General features: G+C 41.8%; 3 protein-coding genes across 10 annotated transcripts in view; 1 reads left to right on the forward strand and 2 right to left on the reverse strand.

Moving 5' to 3' along the window:
- C5H4orf33 (chromosome 5 C4orf33 homolog) overlaps nt 1-2,670 on the reverse strand; it is a 33,407-nt gene extending 30,737 nt beyond the window's left edge. For both annotated transcript variants that reach the window (XM_030564098.1, XM_030564097.1), the window contains exon 1: nt 2,582-2,670. The gene's annotated coding sequence lies outside the window, so the exon portion shown is untranslated. The remainder of the gene's footprint in view (nt 1-2,581) is intronic.
- The window catches only part of LOC115652269 (UPF0462 protein C4orf33 homolog), a 54,372-nt gene extending 51,399 nt beyond the window's left edge, over nt 1-2,973 (reverse strand). The window contains 1 exon segment of the mRNA XM_030564096.1: nt 2,795-2,973. Coding sequence (XP_030419956.1) covers nt 2,795-2,890 — 96 coding nt within the window. The 5' untranslated portion in view covers nt 2,891-2,973.
- SCLT1 (sodium channel and clathrin linker 1) overlaps nt 2,923-16,932 on the forward strand; it is a 96,018-nt gene continuing 82,008 nt past the window's right edge. For 2 of the 7 annotated variants that reach the window (XM_030564094.1, XM_030564092.1), the window contains exons 1-6: nt 2,923-3,002; nt 3,599-3,712; nt 8,414-8,481; nt 9,451-9,503; nt 12,710-12,782; nt 13,721-13,776. In XM_030564094.1, coding sequence (XP_030419954.1) covers nt 3,679-3,712; nt 8,414-8,481; nt 9,451-9,503; nt 12,710-12,782; nt 13,721-13,776 — 284 coding nt within the window. In that variant the 5' untranslated portion in view covers nt 2,923-3,002; nt 3,599-3,678. Of the gene's footprint in view, nt 3,003-3,346; nt 3,440-3,598; nt 3,713-8,413; nt 8,482-9,450; nt 9,504-12,709; nt 12,783-13,720; nt 13,777-16,932 lie in introns of those variants that run through there. The other 5 variants (XM_030564088.1, XM_030564091.1, XM_030564089.1 and 2 more) reach the window with 4 other exon arrangements.

A 16,932-nucleotide genomic window follows, 5' to 3' on the forward strand; every position in this document is an offset into this window, starting at 1 on the left:
TAAGCAAGTAGTTTTTAAGTGAGGTGAAACTTGGGGATACACAAGACAAATCAGATTCCTGAACAGGATGCAGTAGTCTGGAAAGGTTGAGAGCCACCACCTTACTGTAGCTGTACACCACACAGGTATAACTCAGTCAAAATGGCTGAAAACCTGAAAGTTTGACATTAGGAGACTGTAAAACTCAGTGACAACTGAACCTGGTGATATTCTGAACGAAAGCTCTCAATCATGCTTGTAGCTGCTTTCATTGCTTCACATTGAGCCAACAAACATCCTAGGCTTAAGAGTAAAGGGTGATATTCCTGGAATCTTACGCCATGTCTACACTTCAAAATTATCTCGACCTACTTTATATCAACATACAGCCTCCACAATTATTAAATCACTTTCATGTGTGCACAGTTGGCTCCTTGTGTCGGTGGTGTGTGTCCTCACCAGGAGCACTTGTATTGATTGTATTTTCAGTGTGCGGCATTGCACAACAGCCAGTAACTTTCAACATAAGCAACGCAGTGTCTACACTGACACTGCATCAACCTAATTACATTGACTATGAGTCTATAGCGCTCTGGGAGGTGGCGTTACTAAACAGGCATACAACACTTCCACAACTAAGGCCTTGGCTACATTGGAGCTTTACAGCGCTGCAACTTTCTCCATCGGGGGTGTGAAAAAACACCCTCCTGAGCGCTGCAAGATACAGCGCTGTAAAGCACCAGTGTAAACAGTGCTGCAACGCTGGGAGCACGGCTCCCAGCGCTGCAAGCTAATCCCCATGAGGAGATGGAGTACATGTAGCGCTGGGAGAGCTCTCTCCCAGCACTGGCGCTGCGACTTTGAAGTTTTGAGCGTAGCCATATCCTAGGTCAGTGCAAGGCAAGTTACGTCGACCTAAGCACATAGTTTAGACCAGGCCTTACTCCACAGATTCACTCTTACTATAGGGAAAAAATGCATATAAAAGACGGCTGAAAAAACAGCTGCTAGTATGAGAGGTATGCAAAACACAGAGGGCCAAATTCTCTTCTCAGATACGTGGCTACAACTCCCATAGGGCCAAATTCAGACATTATATAAGCAGGTACAACTTTACTGATAAATTTGGCCTATTGACTTAAGTGAGGTCTACTTTTCTACACAGGAACGCAGAATTTTTCTTGTGCCTTCATGCCATTTTCAGAACTCCATGCTCCACATCTGAAGAGTCTGGTAAAGGTCTTTGTAATATTAAAGCATTAACTGCCTGATCTGAAGCCCTCATATGCACATTTTTCTTGAAGTCCACAGATTTCCCTGCATAAGGATTGCATGATCAAGCCTTAATGTGTGAGACGGCATATATTGCAAACTGAAAGGAGCTGGTCACCATTCTATTCTCCAAGTGGAAAACAACATTAACATCTAAATCTACTTAGGTGTTGCGTAAGAAATGGGTTAAAATAGTGACAGAGTACAAAGATATGTACTCCCCCAATAATTCTATGCTTTAGCATTTGCTATAAGAAACTCCAAAATACTCACCGGTCAATTAAGATATCCACATTCTGATTAAACAGGCTCAACCACAAAGGAACGTTCATAACCATATAAAAAAAAAAAACTTGTATAGCATAGCCTCAAGCTAACAATGTAAAACAATTAGCAGTACTTGATTTATATACTCACAGCTATTTGAGTGCATTAAATTATTTATTAAACATATAACTAAGCACGGAGCCAAAATTTACTGGTACTGGATTGTTTCTGCTATTGGCATCTCTACACACATCCCTTACAGTGCTAAAGAGAAATGGAGTTTGGTGCTGACTATACCACATACTTTTTAGAGTCAGAATAGAAGCTCTAGCAGTGACCAACACACATTTCTGGCTTATTTCAAGAACTCCCAACAAGGATAAAAAAAAATTCCAGGAAAAAATAGTATATGATCACAATTCAAAATTGTAATAATGCATACACACAAAGGGACCAAATTAAGGTTGAACATGAAACTTTAATTCTGGTGTTTGACTTCTGAGTGCTTGACTTTGCAATCCTAATAATGTTCTTTTTACTACTTTTCTGTATGTAGTTTCCTAGATTTAACACAAAAAAACAAATCCCAGCATGTTGCATCACATGGATACCCACAAGGGTCATTAGCAGGGTTAGCTCCACTACACAGATCTCTGCCACTTGAGTGGATGGAATAACTGACAGCAGTAACAGATACCCATAAAGCATGACAATGTCTACATTGCAACAATACACCCATGGCTGGCTAGCGCCAGTTCAGGCTCCTCCAGCTGATTCAGGCTCACGGGGCTTAGGACGCAGCGCTGTTTCATTACTGTGCAGACTTCCCGGCTCCAGCTGGAGCCCGATTTTCAGGACCCTCTCACTTTGCGGGTCCTAGAGCTCAAGCTTCAGTCACAGCCCAAACATCTACAGGGCAATTAACCAGCCTGCAAGCCGGAGTCATCTGACATGGACAAGCCAAGGGTGTCTAATTGCAGTGTAGGCACACCCTCTGCGGACAAGCACTGGAGAAGCGCAGAAGGGGTGAGACACGTGCTCTCCCAGTGAGTTTCAGAGATACCTGCTGACACTCAGGCCTGCTGGGTCCATTCCAGCCCCCGGCGGGGAACGGTTCTACTGTGGAGTGACTGTCCTGCTGGTCTCCTCCTGCCAAGCCCGCAGGCCCTGCCCACCCACGTGTGCCCGGCACCCGGCTCCCAGTCCCCGGCACAGCTAGAGCGGCAGTTGCTGCTGCTGCTCCCCTAAATGGAAGGGGACAGGCGATCTCACCTACCGCACGCCTCCGCCCACTGCTGCACAGCCGTGACCGCCTAGTTATCTGGCCCTTCCGTACGCCACGTGGGAGAAAGGGGCGGACTCCCATGGTCATGCGGAAGCGGCACCGGATTGGTTTCTGTCACGTGAGCGACACAGTTGCTCGCGCGCTCGGTCCTATTGGCAGTTGGTGGAAGTGTGGCTCGTTTACAGTGCACGTTGGGCAGGTAGGAAGGAGCTGGCTGCTGCACCTCGCTGGCCGGGTCACAGGGCGAGTCGCTGCGCGGGCTCGCCGAGCCTCGCTGGTGTAACGGTCATTCTGTCCCCAGGGTCGCCGTCTCCCGCCGCCGAACTGCCCCAGGGTTCGTACAGCTGGGAGCGGCGGTGCCCCGCGCAGGAGCCTCTTCCTGCGACTCGCTGCTTTCCCGGGGTTCGCTGGGGCAGGGCGTGCGGAGCCCTGGGGGGCGTCCCCCGCCCGCTTAGTGCCCGGTGGGTTTTGCCGATTGGCGAGGCGGAGCTCGAGTCTGCACCGCCCCTGGTAGCCGCACGGGCACTTCCTGGGGGCGGGGCGAGGCATGCAGCAGCTGGGAGACACCTGGGCAGAGCGCGAGCTGCTGGTTTGGGGTTGGAGCCTGTGATTTTTCTCTGGCGCTAAGGGGGGCAGGTGATCGGCTTGACAGACAAAACATTGCTCCCTGGGCTCTTTCCCCCCGCAGAGCGGAGGCTGTAACGTTTTCTAGATCCGGACAAAATGAAACTAATGCGCCGAAATAGGCTGTTGTTTACAGTTAAAAAGATTGGTTATTGTTTTTGTCTCTTGCAGGCTCTGCAGCATAGCTGGAAAAACAGCAATTTACTGAAGCTCTTTATTACCAACATTGGACTGCACTTGCAGATTAAAGTATGGCAATGGAGACCAACTTTCTAAGAGATCAAAGTAAGCTCCATGCTCCACCTAGACTTTAAAATAGGTTTTGGTGCACTTAAACACGGTCTTGCAATTACATTTTTCCACAACCTGAAACTGTGTTTGACTCCCTGAATATTGTTTAAGAGATGGATGCTGAATGGGAAAGCTGCTCTTCCTAGTCCCAGAGTAAACGAACATCTCCCCCACTCCACCTCCCAACACTGTTCTGTTATACAGTAATTTTGGGAGTTACTTACTGTAAAGCTCTCTCCTAACACTTAGTTAAGAAAATAATTTTGTGTCAACAAAATGGTTTGTCTTCAATAACAATCATAAACAAAAATTCAGTCTCACTGTTGACTGTGGTTTGTTTATACTTTTAGCTTTCATGTGCACTGTAGGATTAGACATGTTCGAAGGGGCCTGCTTGGACTTCTGCTTCCTTCTGCTGTGTCTAAGATAGTGCAGAAGAGCACTCCCAGTGTGTTGCCTCTCCTCTGTCAGTATTCAGTAATGCCTTTCTCCAGGGCTACGTCTACGCTGGGAAGTTCACAGCCCTGCTGTGGGAGTGCTCCTGTGGTAGCGCTTTGATGTGTGTGTGTGCTCATGTGTGAGCACTGGGAGAGAGCTCTCCCAGCCCTCCTGGTAATCCATCTCCACGAGAGGAATAGCTTGGAGCCTGTCCACACTAGTGTTTTGCAGCACTCAAACTTGCTGCGCTTGGGGGGAGGGGGGGAATTGAGAGATTTTTCACACCCCTGAGCCAGCAACTTGGAGTGCTGTAAAATGTAAGTGTAGACAAGCCCTAATTTTGTCATATATGCTGGGAATTTTCTTAGTTATCTTTTGAGACTTATTTATAGAGTGGAAGTACTGGAGATGAAAGCTTGGTATTTCTGTTTTTATGCAACTAGATGGTATAAAACTTGATTCTTGTGTATCCGTAGAAGCCCCACATTAATATTCTTTTTGGGACTATGAAATTAGAATATGTATGTTTTGTCCTTTTACTGTTAAGAATAGGCTTTTTTTTTTAAGTTATTGTTCATAAAATAGGCTTCACTACAAACTGGTATCATCATTATTCTTTTGTAAGGGATGCTCTGCATTGATAGAATTGATAAATAAAATTACTAAGATTCTGAGGAAGCTAAACTTAAAATATTCATTAAGCTCTTCCAGCTCTACAGCATTTTTCTGGTGTGTCCATAGGGCTGCATTCTGTAAACAGGAAGTAACCTGCTGTACTGTATAGATCAGTGATCCCCAAACCTTTCAGGGTTGTGCACATACAGACCCCACCCCACCCCCCAGCTGGTGCCGAGAGCGGGGCTGCACCTGGGGTGAGTCTGGGGTGGGCAGCTGGGCCCACAGCCAGGTGCAGAGCTGCCCCGGGGCTGGGTGGTGCTTCATATCCCCATAAGGTCAGGGCCAGGCCCTCTGCGCCCCCCTAGGGGGGCACATCCCACAGTTTGGGGACCTCTGGTATAGATATATGCAATCTCAGCTGCTATTACTAGTATGTGGGGAAAACTGCTAGCAGGGAAGGAAACGAGCTTGCATCAAGGATGCCTGCTAACATTTTAACAAACTGCTTAACAGAACAAGTGGAGTAATATATAATGGTTAGAATTGCCACTGATGGCACAACTTTATTTTTTAAACAAAGAATTATATTGAACAGCTGATTTCGATGACCTCAGGTGAAAAGTCACCTTTCAAATGATAAAAAGACACCTCTATAATCTAGAAGAAAAGCTTCTGTATCAGATCCTCTTTCCATTATTGGTGGGGGAAGGTTATGTTTTTGAATAGTAACTTGTATGATTCATGCACCTAGCCCAATGCTTTGATTTGTTTTTTGTTTTTTTTTAAGTGCCTGGTATTTATGACATTGTTGCTCTTTTTGCACTTGCATACTTCCATTATTTTCCCCATCAAAACTGAGTTCATGCTGTCTAGGCCAGCACAAACCAACTGATGTAATTTGCTTAATCTGTCTGGGGATTTCAGTCTTGCTTTTGACTTCCCAAAAGCCTTATTGTTAAGAAGTATCAGGACGGTACCTAGTGACAAAGGTAGAGTTTAATTTATATTCTCACACTACATGAGTGTAGGTTACAATTGTGAGATATTGGTTAGAGTTACTGTAAATCTGATATGATTCAATGTTTTTTGATTCATGGCTGAGAAGTCAAGGTTTTAAAATAGTGAATGTTTGTTATATTCATATGGAGAATGCTTTAAGAATGTGCAATGTTAGATATTGTTAAAAGGAACTCATCAGTACCTATAGTGGGGCTCTGTTTAATAGCATTGACTTGTAGTAGGTGAGACTCACCCCAACATGCACTCATGGTGATCAGGAGTTCCCTGATCCTGCAAATACTAACATGTGCTTAACTCTCTGCACTTCAATAGTCCCATTGAAGTTAAGCATATGAATAAGTGTTTGCAGGATCAGGGCCTACGTAAGATATGGATTTCACAGATGTGCAAAAGTAAGGGAATAATTAAAAAAAAACAACCTTCAGATATATGCTGAAATACCATCTTAAGCTGTTTCTTCTTCAGATGAGGCATGTGACTAAAAATTATAGAAACATGTAGTAGTATTTACATATCCTCTTTAGGAAGTAGATACTGTATTTAAGCAAATATCCTTAGTAATAAAGAATGATGGGGGAGAGGTGTGACAAAAGGTGTACAGAATGACTTCTAAATATTTTTCTGGAAATGTATTTCATGTATATACATAAATAACTACTGAAGTGAGAGCTCTACAAAAACAAACTGAAGTTAGGTTGCTTTTAAGTGTGACTTTTTTTTTTTTCAACGTCATAGTACTGCTTATTTCTGAACTACCTCAAGTTTTTTTTTCTGAATCCTTTACTGCTTTGTGCAGAAAGATTACTTTGCAAAATTTGCAGCAAATAATCTATAGTTTTGGTCTTGCAAAACAAAGTGGAAAGTTAACTGCAGTATGTTCATTATCTGCAGAAAGCATGCATGCATGACCCTTATTTAAATAAATTGGAAATTTTGAAGCAGCAGTCAAGGAGTTAAGACAATCATCATTGTCTCTTATAATTTTATGTGAATAACTGCGTTACCATGAACATTTCCTTAGCAAGAAGCTGTATAGCTGTTTTGCTGGTTCATATTTTCATGTTTTAGGTGGGAAACATCAAGAAAAAATGAAGTATACTTTTGTTTAATTTTGGAATAATTGCCTTGTGTTAATGGCTTTTTCTCCTTAATTTCCCTTTGCTTTACTCTTCCTCATTCTCCATGCAAAGCTGTTGTCACCCACAGCTTTGTGTTTGCCAAATGCTGGAGAGCTCTGACACAAGCAAGAAAACAAAACTCTTGCTTTTTGTTCACATACACATGCACACACAGCCGTACCAGTACTCTAATTAAGCCAATCTGGAATTCTCCGTTTTCTTTATGACCCCAAAGTGCTGCCATGAGTTTCTGTTATATTTAGCCTTCCCCAATAAATAATGTGACCTCTTTTTTGGATGTCATTGGTGCTCTCATTCAGCTTCTTCTAAGAAGCTGACTCTCACATGCTTCCCCAGCTTCTCAGGTATGGCATGGTATTTACCAGGTGTGTTTTTTTTACCATTCTGGGAAAAGCCAGTTAGTTCTAGTTTAAGATATTTTGTATCTTAAAATGTGGTTCATGAATGCATACCATATTACTTAGTTTTAGTTGTGTGTGGTAGTAGATTGATCATTTAATTTAGGGTTGCACCAATAAAGAGTAAAACTGCTGGAGGAATAATACTAATATAACTATAATATTGAACATCTGAATGTCTGTATATTTAAGTATTTTTCTCTAGGAAGTTGTACCCATATCACTCATGTTTCAGTTTGATATTATATAAACAAAAGTCAAAAACATTTTTTATGAAAATGCAGAGTTGTAGGCTTGAAGCATTAAGCAATTGTGAGCATGCTGAATTCCAGACAACCAGTCTGGGTCCATTTCGCCATGCAACATTCTGTAGCAGAATACCAACTTTGATGTAGTGGATAGACTCAGCGTACTCCTCAGTTTTGAATGGGTATATCTAAAGTTTGAAACGATTTATTCGGTGTTTGCTGGATACCAATGCAATTATTTTTCCCAATTTAAGCCAGTTTTTACCAGCACCCTTTCGTACACTAGTTTTCCCCCAGGAAACTGCCAACCCCGCATCTCATCCTGTAAGGTAACCAGCCATGCCCAGATGCATTTATCCATAGGATTTTCTGTCTCAAATTTGCCAAGTCCCTCTTGGGTTAATTATCTAAGGTGTAATAGGGTAGCTGCCTGTGAAGGAATTCACTGATCGGACTAGCTCCATAGCTCGATTCCTTCAGTGCTGTGTGTACATATATGTTGCAACCTTTCTTGTATTTTCATTATTTAGGTGCCAAACAGCTTTATAAAAATATTTAAAAAAAACAGCAGGGTAATGCAAGAAATTGCATTTAATGTTTATTACAAGAAAAATTGTGTGGCCTACAAAGATGGACTTTTTTTTTTTTTAAAGAATCTGAACATTTCAAAAAATGAATACTTTCCTTAAAATGTAGGGAGACATATGCCTGCAATCCACCACATTAATGAAACTACTTTTAACTGCCCAGTTAAGCAATCGTATAATCTAGGTAAAGATTTATACACTGACTCTTTGGCTTTTTTTTTTTTCCTTGTTTTTTTTTTTTTTCCAGATCATAGACTAAATGCAGCACTCGGGCAGCATCAAGCAGAGAACCTTTTGAGGACTACCTCTGTGCAAGTATGTTAATTAGGGCATGTCAACACTGAGGGTATTTACATTGGTGTAAGACCTCAGTATATGTGCACTGCATAAATGTAAAATAGGTCTTTTACCAGTACAACCTAAGCTGGTTTGAAATATGTTTGAGTCATTCACCTCTGTGAATAAGTCCATTGCAGCCCTCTGCTGTTGCTCATGGGTTTCCCAAACAGCATTTCGGTGAAAGTGATGGGATTGTCTTGTCAGTTTCACTGTTAAGCAATAGGTTCTGAATGGCAGCAGTGAAAACTGACAAACAGTGATTAATTGGTGGGGTTTTTTTGCTCTGAGCAGCAGCAGCAGAGATATTGGAGCTGTCTGCAGACTTAGGGAGATCACAGTACACCCGTTTAACCATCCAAATGTGAAAGGAGTATATTTGCAACCATAAGGGCTAAAAAGTTTTGTTTATATTTCGTGAAAGATTAAGTTCTGCAGAAGTTGATGGTATATGCCCTGGAAAGATTCCTAGTTGCCCCAGTTCTTTTCAAGCCTTGCCTTTATAGGGAAAAAGTAGGTAGTCCAACTTCTAGATTTGTTTATACATACATGCACACTTCTGACATTATATACAAAGAGCTAAATTGTTAGATTAGCTATTGTTTTTTGCCATTTTTCTGTGAATGACCTTTGTGTCTACCTCTATCCAGAAGTGAATATAGAAATCATATGTAGTCTCATTAGCACAGTTGATTCCTTGCTCTGTGATGTGATATTTCTGCATATGTATGCATCCCAAGATGCATCTAGAGTTCCAATGACAATTTTCTTTGATTGCACGGGAATTCTAAAAATTAGTTCATTGTGCATACATACTTAAAACTGAACATGTGGGATATGATTTAAGTTTTGAGTACAAATTGAGTAAAATCAAGTTCTTCATAGAACTGAGCTCTGAAATCAAGTTTAAAAACTTTTAGTTCTAATGTGCAAACTACTCTGTTACAGAAAAATGTCGTAAGGGGTGGTGATACACAGGAACCGTGGCTGACTGACCAAAGGTAATCTTATTTTTAAATTATCATATACTGTAATAGTAGGGCATGGCCATTTTCAGCAGGTAACTTAGTTGTTTTATAAATGTTTAATCACAAAAGTGTAAATAAAATGAATTTAGGAGGTATGATTATATGCTGGATTAAGTACCTTTAGCAATCTTCCTCTCCTTTATATATTTAAAAAAAACCAAAAAAATAAAGAATCCAATTAAGAAGCCTTGGGAGGAAGGAAATTGAATGCTAGACATGGGTGAGAGACTATTTCCTCTGTGTCAGAATTATAGAAATTAGGGCTAGAAGAGACTTCATTAGGTCATCTAGTCCAGTCCCCTACAATGAGGCATGACTACTTTATCTAGATCAGCCCTGTCAGGTGTTTGTTTCACATGTTCTTAAAAAAATCTCCAATAATTGAGATCCCACAACCTCCCAAGTAGTTTGTTCTAGTGCTTGACTACAATTACCATTAGGTTAGACACTAGGAAAAACTTCTTAAGTCTCCCTCGATTTGCTGAACAGTTTTGATTAATGGAAGTGAGCATGAAATGAACAAAAACCATGCAACAATATACTTCTTATGATTATCACAATGTTCTATGCACTTTTAGCTGTTTGTTATTACATTTACTGTTGTTAGTACATGTTAGACAGGTTACTCCATTTTTCAAAATTGAGTTCAGGCAAAGGATAACTCAGACTCTATGTTGGGGAAGCTTCTTTACAAAACTTTGGCAGGAAAGAAGCCAACAGACATTTAGAATTAGTTCCAACTGACTCCTGTAGAGCTACTTGCACATGCCAAAGTTCTGAGATGTCTTTAAAAATTAAATTAGTCTGAGCACTTGTTGCTCAGGGGATGTCCATTTATAGAGACAGTCAAGGTGCAGTCTTTTTGCGCAGTTTTGGATCAAGGCAATTGGATCAAGATCACCAGCAGCTGTAAAGAAATTAAAGACTGTTAACATCTAGTCACTTACCTTAAGCATCATGGTGTTCCTGAGTTCCAACATCTTACCTTTGGGACCAGTCGCCAGGATCCTGAGGACTCTCACTTTTGGGTCTCACTATTTTAGCTTCCAGATCCTGGGAGCCTGTGGATCATCTGTGATGATAAATGTATCTTAACCTCTTTCCTGCCAGTTGAGAGAACCTAGAGCAGTGGTTTCAAATATTTTTTCTGGTGACCCAGTTGAAGAAAATTGTTGATGCCCACGACCCAGCAGAGCTGGGGATGAAGGGTTTGGGGTGTGAGAGGGGCTCAAGGCTGGGGCAGGGGTTTGGGGTGCAGGCCTTGGACTCAGAGATGGGGATGAAGGGTTTCGAGTGAGGTGGCTCTGGGTTGGGGGGACTCAGGGCTGAGGATGGGATTGCAGGCTTACCTTAGGCAGCTTCTGGTCAGCAACACAGTGGGGGTGCTAAGGCAGGCTTCCTGCCTGTCCTGGCACCGCTGACCACACTGCGCCCTGGAAGCAGCAAGCAGGAGATTTGGTTCCTAGGTGGAGGCACGCGAAAGCAGCTCTGCGTGGCTCTTGCCCACAGTTTCTGGCCAATGGGAGTGCGGAGCTGGTGCTCAGGGCCAGGGCAGTGCGCAGCGCCCCATGGCCCCCCCCCATCCTAGGAGCTGGACCTGGTGCTGGCTGCTGCCGGGGCGCAGCATCAGAACAGGTAGGAACTAACCTGCCTTACCTGGGCAGCACCATCAACAGGACCTTTAATGGCCTGGTCGGTGCTACTCACCAGAGCCACCGTGACCCAGTACTGGGTCATGACCCACAGTTTGAAAACCACTGACCTAGAGACAGTAAGTATCTTGGGGTATTCTTTTGTTCAGTTGTTGCCAAGGTTCAAGTCAGTTGGAGTCTGAGTTTTATGCTCACCTCTGTTAATCCACAACTCATTTGTTACTTGGTCATAGTTTATGATTTTTCCCTGTTTCCATTGTTACTGCTCTTAAATTTGTTGTTGTTTTGGAAAAATACTCTCTCTCTCTTTTGTCCACTGCACCACACGAGGGAGGTGGGATGCATACCAACTTTTATCTAACCCCAGGTGATGGATCTTTTCACCCCTCAAGATCTCGCTGCTGAAACGAGAATTGTTGCTGGCCTATTTACTCTGAGTTTCATGTTAAAAGTATGTGTAAGAACTCCATCCTGTTCACAAAGTTTGATCTTATGTTTAAGGAAGTTGACTGGAACTTGGGAGTTACAAGTTCACTATCTGTCTCGTCCACTGACATCTTTTTTCACTTTGGGCAAATTGCTTAATAGTTCATGTCTCTTTTCCTGTCTGTAATACGGAGATAAGGATGGGTTGTCTATTTAGTTTATAAAGTTTTTGAGGCAGGTATTTGTACACTGAATAGCACCAGATGGCTTCAGTCTCTGTTGGGGTCTCTAGGCACTGCTTTATCTGAATAGAAGAAAAAGTAAAATAGTTTATTTAGGAGAATTGGTATCAATTAGAATTGTAGGACTGGAAGTCATGTTGAGAAGTCTTCTAGTCCAGTCCCCTGAACTCAAGGCAGAATTAAGTATTATCTAGACCATGCCTGACGTGTTTAACCTGCTCTTAAAAATCTCCAATGATGGAGATTCCACAACCTCCAGTAGGCAATTTATAGAAGGATCTCTCTCTCTGACTTCATATAGACAGTGGGGCAAACTGAGTAGTGATTTTTAAACAGTAGTGCAAATTGCTTGTGGTTGCAAATTTGTCAGTAAGCAAAAGAACCGTAGTAGGAAAAAACTATTAGGAAGAAAAATAGTGTGTGTGAATTAAGGTGCATTATTTTACACCCTCCTTATAGCTGATGTTCCTACTTTTTTTCTTGCACATACAAAAGTACAGTTTATGGCCTGTTAAATCTTAATATTTCCCTTTTCTAGTGTTTCACTATATAATGTTGCCTTAACATCACTTTTGCAGTTAAAGTAGCTTAATTCTGATATCCAAAAACTCAGTTTTGCAAATGCACTTGAACTTTGAATGACTTTTTTCTTTAAGTTGATGTGCATACTTTAAAAATAAACAAAGGTTGTTCATTTGACTAATAGTTGCATCAGGAAGTAGAGAAAAACGTTTTTATTTTAATATGTTTGGCTCAGGTTGAAAAATAGTTTGATATGGACATTTCTGTAAAACCTGGTAACTACCAGAACACTGCAACAACTATAATTATGTATCTTATGCATTTATTTCACTTTTAGCTTACTGTCCCCTCTAATTGCTGAGTATGATAAACATCTGGAGGAAATGAGTGAACAGCTGCAATACTATCGGGTATGAATCATACCACCGGAAAGATGTGATTGTATTTATTAAAAGAAAAAATGTGCAATTGAATGTAAAGTTTTCATCTCTATATATTTAAAAATTAGGAAATAAAATTTTAAGTACCAGTATTAAGAGGAACTAAGTCAATACAAGATGGGACTGTAAAACTTGAAAATGAAGTGTTTGCTTCAAAATGAAACACCAATGTTCTTATAATCTGAAGACAAAGGAGACCAGAAACTAGTTTATAGCTTTGTACCTGGTGTGCCCAAATTACAGCCTTCTAGAATTACATTAATTTTAGAGCACAGTGGCTGCCATCAGTAGTAATATTTCAATCCTCTAGTACTAATGGCTTACAGCACTATTTTCTGGCGAAGGAAGCTACCTTCTGAAGTTTTATTAGGATACTCCCCTTTTTGAAGGGAGAAGTGGATCTTTTATGAAAAGAAATTGAATATGCCAAACCTGCCCAATATGTTGTCTATGCTCTTGGAAATAGCATTGAGAGACTAAATATGCCCATTGATATATTCCTAATGTGGCAGCAGGTAGGAGTGGCAAGAATCCTATTCTGTGAAATATTAGTTTGTGTTTTTTAACTGAGTTCATTATACAGGACCACCAACATTAAACTCTAAAAATCAAATTTAGTGATGACTTTGGTACTGTTGTAACTGTTCACTTGCAACACTAGAAAATGTTTGTGTAACATTTATGCAAGATTTTATTGCATTATAAAACTTGTATAATCTACCCATTAATTCTCTTGCAAAAACAAAAATCACTTTTTAATACAATTGTCCATCTTTAAATATAGCTAGTCAGAAATAAAAAAATATTTTTTGCAAGTTAAAGGAATGGTATTTCAGTATGTGATTTTTACTGCTTAAAGGCCCTGTGATTTAAATGTGAAATTTCACTGTCAAATTTTACGTTCTCAGAGACAGATGGGCGAGATGAGACTAAAACTTGAACAAGTCATCAAGGAAAATGAAAGGTAAATTAATTGATTGACTAACATTACTAAAAACTTTACATTTCTAAAAATTAGAAGTATTCTAGGGACCTGAAGATAAACCTCTCAATCTGTGTACTGTGGCCAAAATTTTCATACTTGCGTGTTTAAACTTAACCTCAGGTGTTAAAATATGTGTTGAGGCACCCAGATTTGGAAATTTGGGCTATGTATATACATAACAAGGAATAATACAAATTTTGATTGTTTAGAAGTCAGTGTATACATTTCTTTTGTGTATTGTGCAAGGTGTGTATTATCAACTGTAATTTTTTAAATATGCATATGTTAAAGGACTTGTGATGTTTGTAATTAAGGAGAATAGACTCCAGACTTGCTGGTCTTTCTCTTGCTTCTCTTAATAGCAGGTTGTCTCTTCCTGGATCTCTGTTTCTAATGTATGCTGGCTTCTGGGATTCTACATTTGTTCTTATCTTCTCACACCTTCACACACCTTTTGACACTTTTTTATACTATTATTGTTCCCGAAAATACAAATTACAGGTGCAGTCTTGCAAATATAACAGTGTAGTATTTGCTATCCATTAAAGTCAGTGAGCCTACTCATGAAAGTAAGAGCTATACACAGCATTATGTACCTTAATTTTCACTGTTTATCCTCTTAGTTTTGACTTCTTGCTCCAACACTAGGTTAATTCAGGCCACAAATCTATCTGCTAGTACCTCTAACATCACCCACATTCTTGTGGTGTCTCACCAGGTGAATAGGGGGAAATCTACTATGGGCACAGATTCTGGGTCATGACTAGGTCCAGGTTGAACCTTCAGTCTCACTGAATATGGTGCCTTCCATGCCCCCAGCTTTGTTACCATACCTATCTTTTGCTGATAGGAGGTTGAAATAGAGTATGAGTTCACTTCAGAGCTTTATTAAAGCCTTTCTTGATTAGTCAGCAGTTGTTGTCAGTCAGCCGCATTAACAAAATTTAAGTGGGTGACAAATTCAACCAAGATGCTTAAATCAGAAAATTAATAAATTCAGTTCTCATATTAAGAGAAATATTGGTGTTGAGAAAAATGCTTAGCCGGCATCCTAACTGGACCCTGTCATGTCCGTTTTATTAATACCTTTGTAATTACAATAGATGTAGGATGTACTTTTCAAGAGTGATATGCTTTACATAAAAATACATGTTCAGTTCATTTCTCTTGGAGGACATAACACACCCCGATGTATTCAACTTCCAGCATTCTTATGTTAGTGTGCAAGTATCTTCTGATAGCTGGTAATTGCTAATAAACTAATAAGACTGAAAATCAGAGATGATAAACCAGCAGAAACTGTTTGCGGTAATCTAAGGCCATGTCTACATCTAAAATTTTGCAGCGCTGGTAGTTACAGCTGTATTAGTACAGCTGTATAGGGCCAGCGCTGCAGAGTGGCCACACTTACAGCAACCAGCGCTGCAAGTGGTGTTAGATGTGGCCACACTGCAGCGCTGTTGGGCGGCTTCAAGGGGGGGTTCGGGGAACGGGAGAGCAAACCGGGAAAGGAGACCAGCTTCGCCGCGGTTTGCTCTCGCGTTCCCCGAACCCCTCTGCAAACCACAGGGAAGGAGACCAGCTTGCTCGGGGTTCGGGGAACGAGAGAGCAAACCGGGAAAGGAGACCCGCTTCGCCGCGGTTTGCTCTCGCGTTCCCGGAGCCACCCAGCAAACCGCAGGGAAGGAGACCTGCTTGCTCGGGGTTCCGGGAACGAGAGAGCAAACCAGGAAAGGAGACCCGCTTCGCCGCGGTTTGCTCTCCCGTTCCCCGAGCAAGCAGGTCTCCTTCCCTGCGGTTTGCTGGGTGGCTCCGGGAACGCGAGAGCAAACCGCGGCGAAGCTGGTCTCCTTTCCCGGTTTGCTCTCGCGTTCCCGGAGCCACCCAGCAAACCGCAGGGAAGGAGACCTGCTTGCTCGGGGCTCCGGGAACTAGAGAGCAAACCGGGAAAGGAGACCCGCTTCGCCGCGGTTTGCTCTCGCGTTCCCGGAGCCACCCAGCAAACCGCAGGGAAGGAGACCTGCTTGCTCGGGGAACGGGAGAGCAAACCGCGGCGAAGCTGGTCTCCTTTCCCGGTTTGCTCTCGCGTTCCCGAACCCCCCTGTAAACCGCAGGGCAGGAGACCTGCTTGCTCGGGGTTCCGGGAACGCGAGAGCAAGCTGGGGAAGGAGACCAGCTTGATTACCAGAGGCTTCCTCCTTCCACGGAGGTCAAGAAAAGCGCTGGTAAGTGTTTACATTGGATTACCAGCGCTGGATCACCAGCGCTGGATCCTCTACACCCGAGACAAAACGGGAGTACGGCCAGCGCTGCAAACAGGGAGTTGCAGCGCTGGTGATGCCCTGCAGATGTGTACACCTTCAAAGTTGCAGCGCTGTAACTCCCTCACCAGCGCTGCAACTTTCTGATGTAGACAAGCCCTAAGAAAATCAATGTGGTATACGCTCTCTCAATGACCATTGCTGTGCTGTAAAGTAATTCAGTTTAGTTCACATGATGTCTTATTGCATAAATATAAGCTATTTTCAGTGTGACAGGTGTGCAGAGTGAGAGAGAATCAAGCATGTAGTTTATTACATGACAGATTTTCTCCACTTCCGTTGTAGAATTTACATTTGTTTTCCCAGGTATGCATATGATGTGCAAATCGTTATTCTGTTGACTATCAGATATTAAAACATATCTGGCCTTCAGTATATAGTATCACTTTAAATGGTGACATTCTTATGAGCTATGAAGGAACTCTGAGATCTGAGAGAGCAAAGAGACAAGGAAATCCAAGAGGTGGGTCAGGGGGGCAGGAGAGGGCCAGTGCAAATTGAAACAAATGAATAATTAAACTATTTACACAAGCCCCTGCTTGACTTGCATGTAGCAGTCAGTCTGACATTTCTGCTGATTTTGGTGTAAAACTATTTATTATGTGAAGTAGTAATGTTTTGCTAAGTGGTTATATTTAATGTATATGCATACATAGTGTTAAAAGGCAAGTTAACTTAAGTATTTTCTGATACTAAAGCTGGTGCTGGGACTCCTTGCCAATAATAATTTTTTTTTTTAAATGACTAAGTATGTTTCTCTCTCCTATTGCTGTGTGAGAGGCCCACATATAGAAGAGGAGTAGACTAAAGTATG

The sequence above is a fragment of the Gopherus evgoodei genome, chromosome 5, assembly GCF_007399415.2.
Source record: "Gopherus evgoodei ecotype Sinaloan lineage chromosome 5, rGopEvg1_v1.p, whole genome shotgun sequence".
NCBI classification, from domain to species: domain Eukaryota; kingdom Metazoa; phylum Chordata; order Testudines; family Testudinidae; genus Gopherus; species Gopherus evgoodei.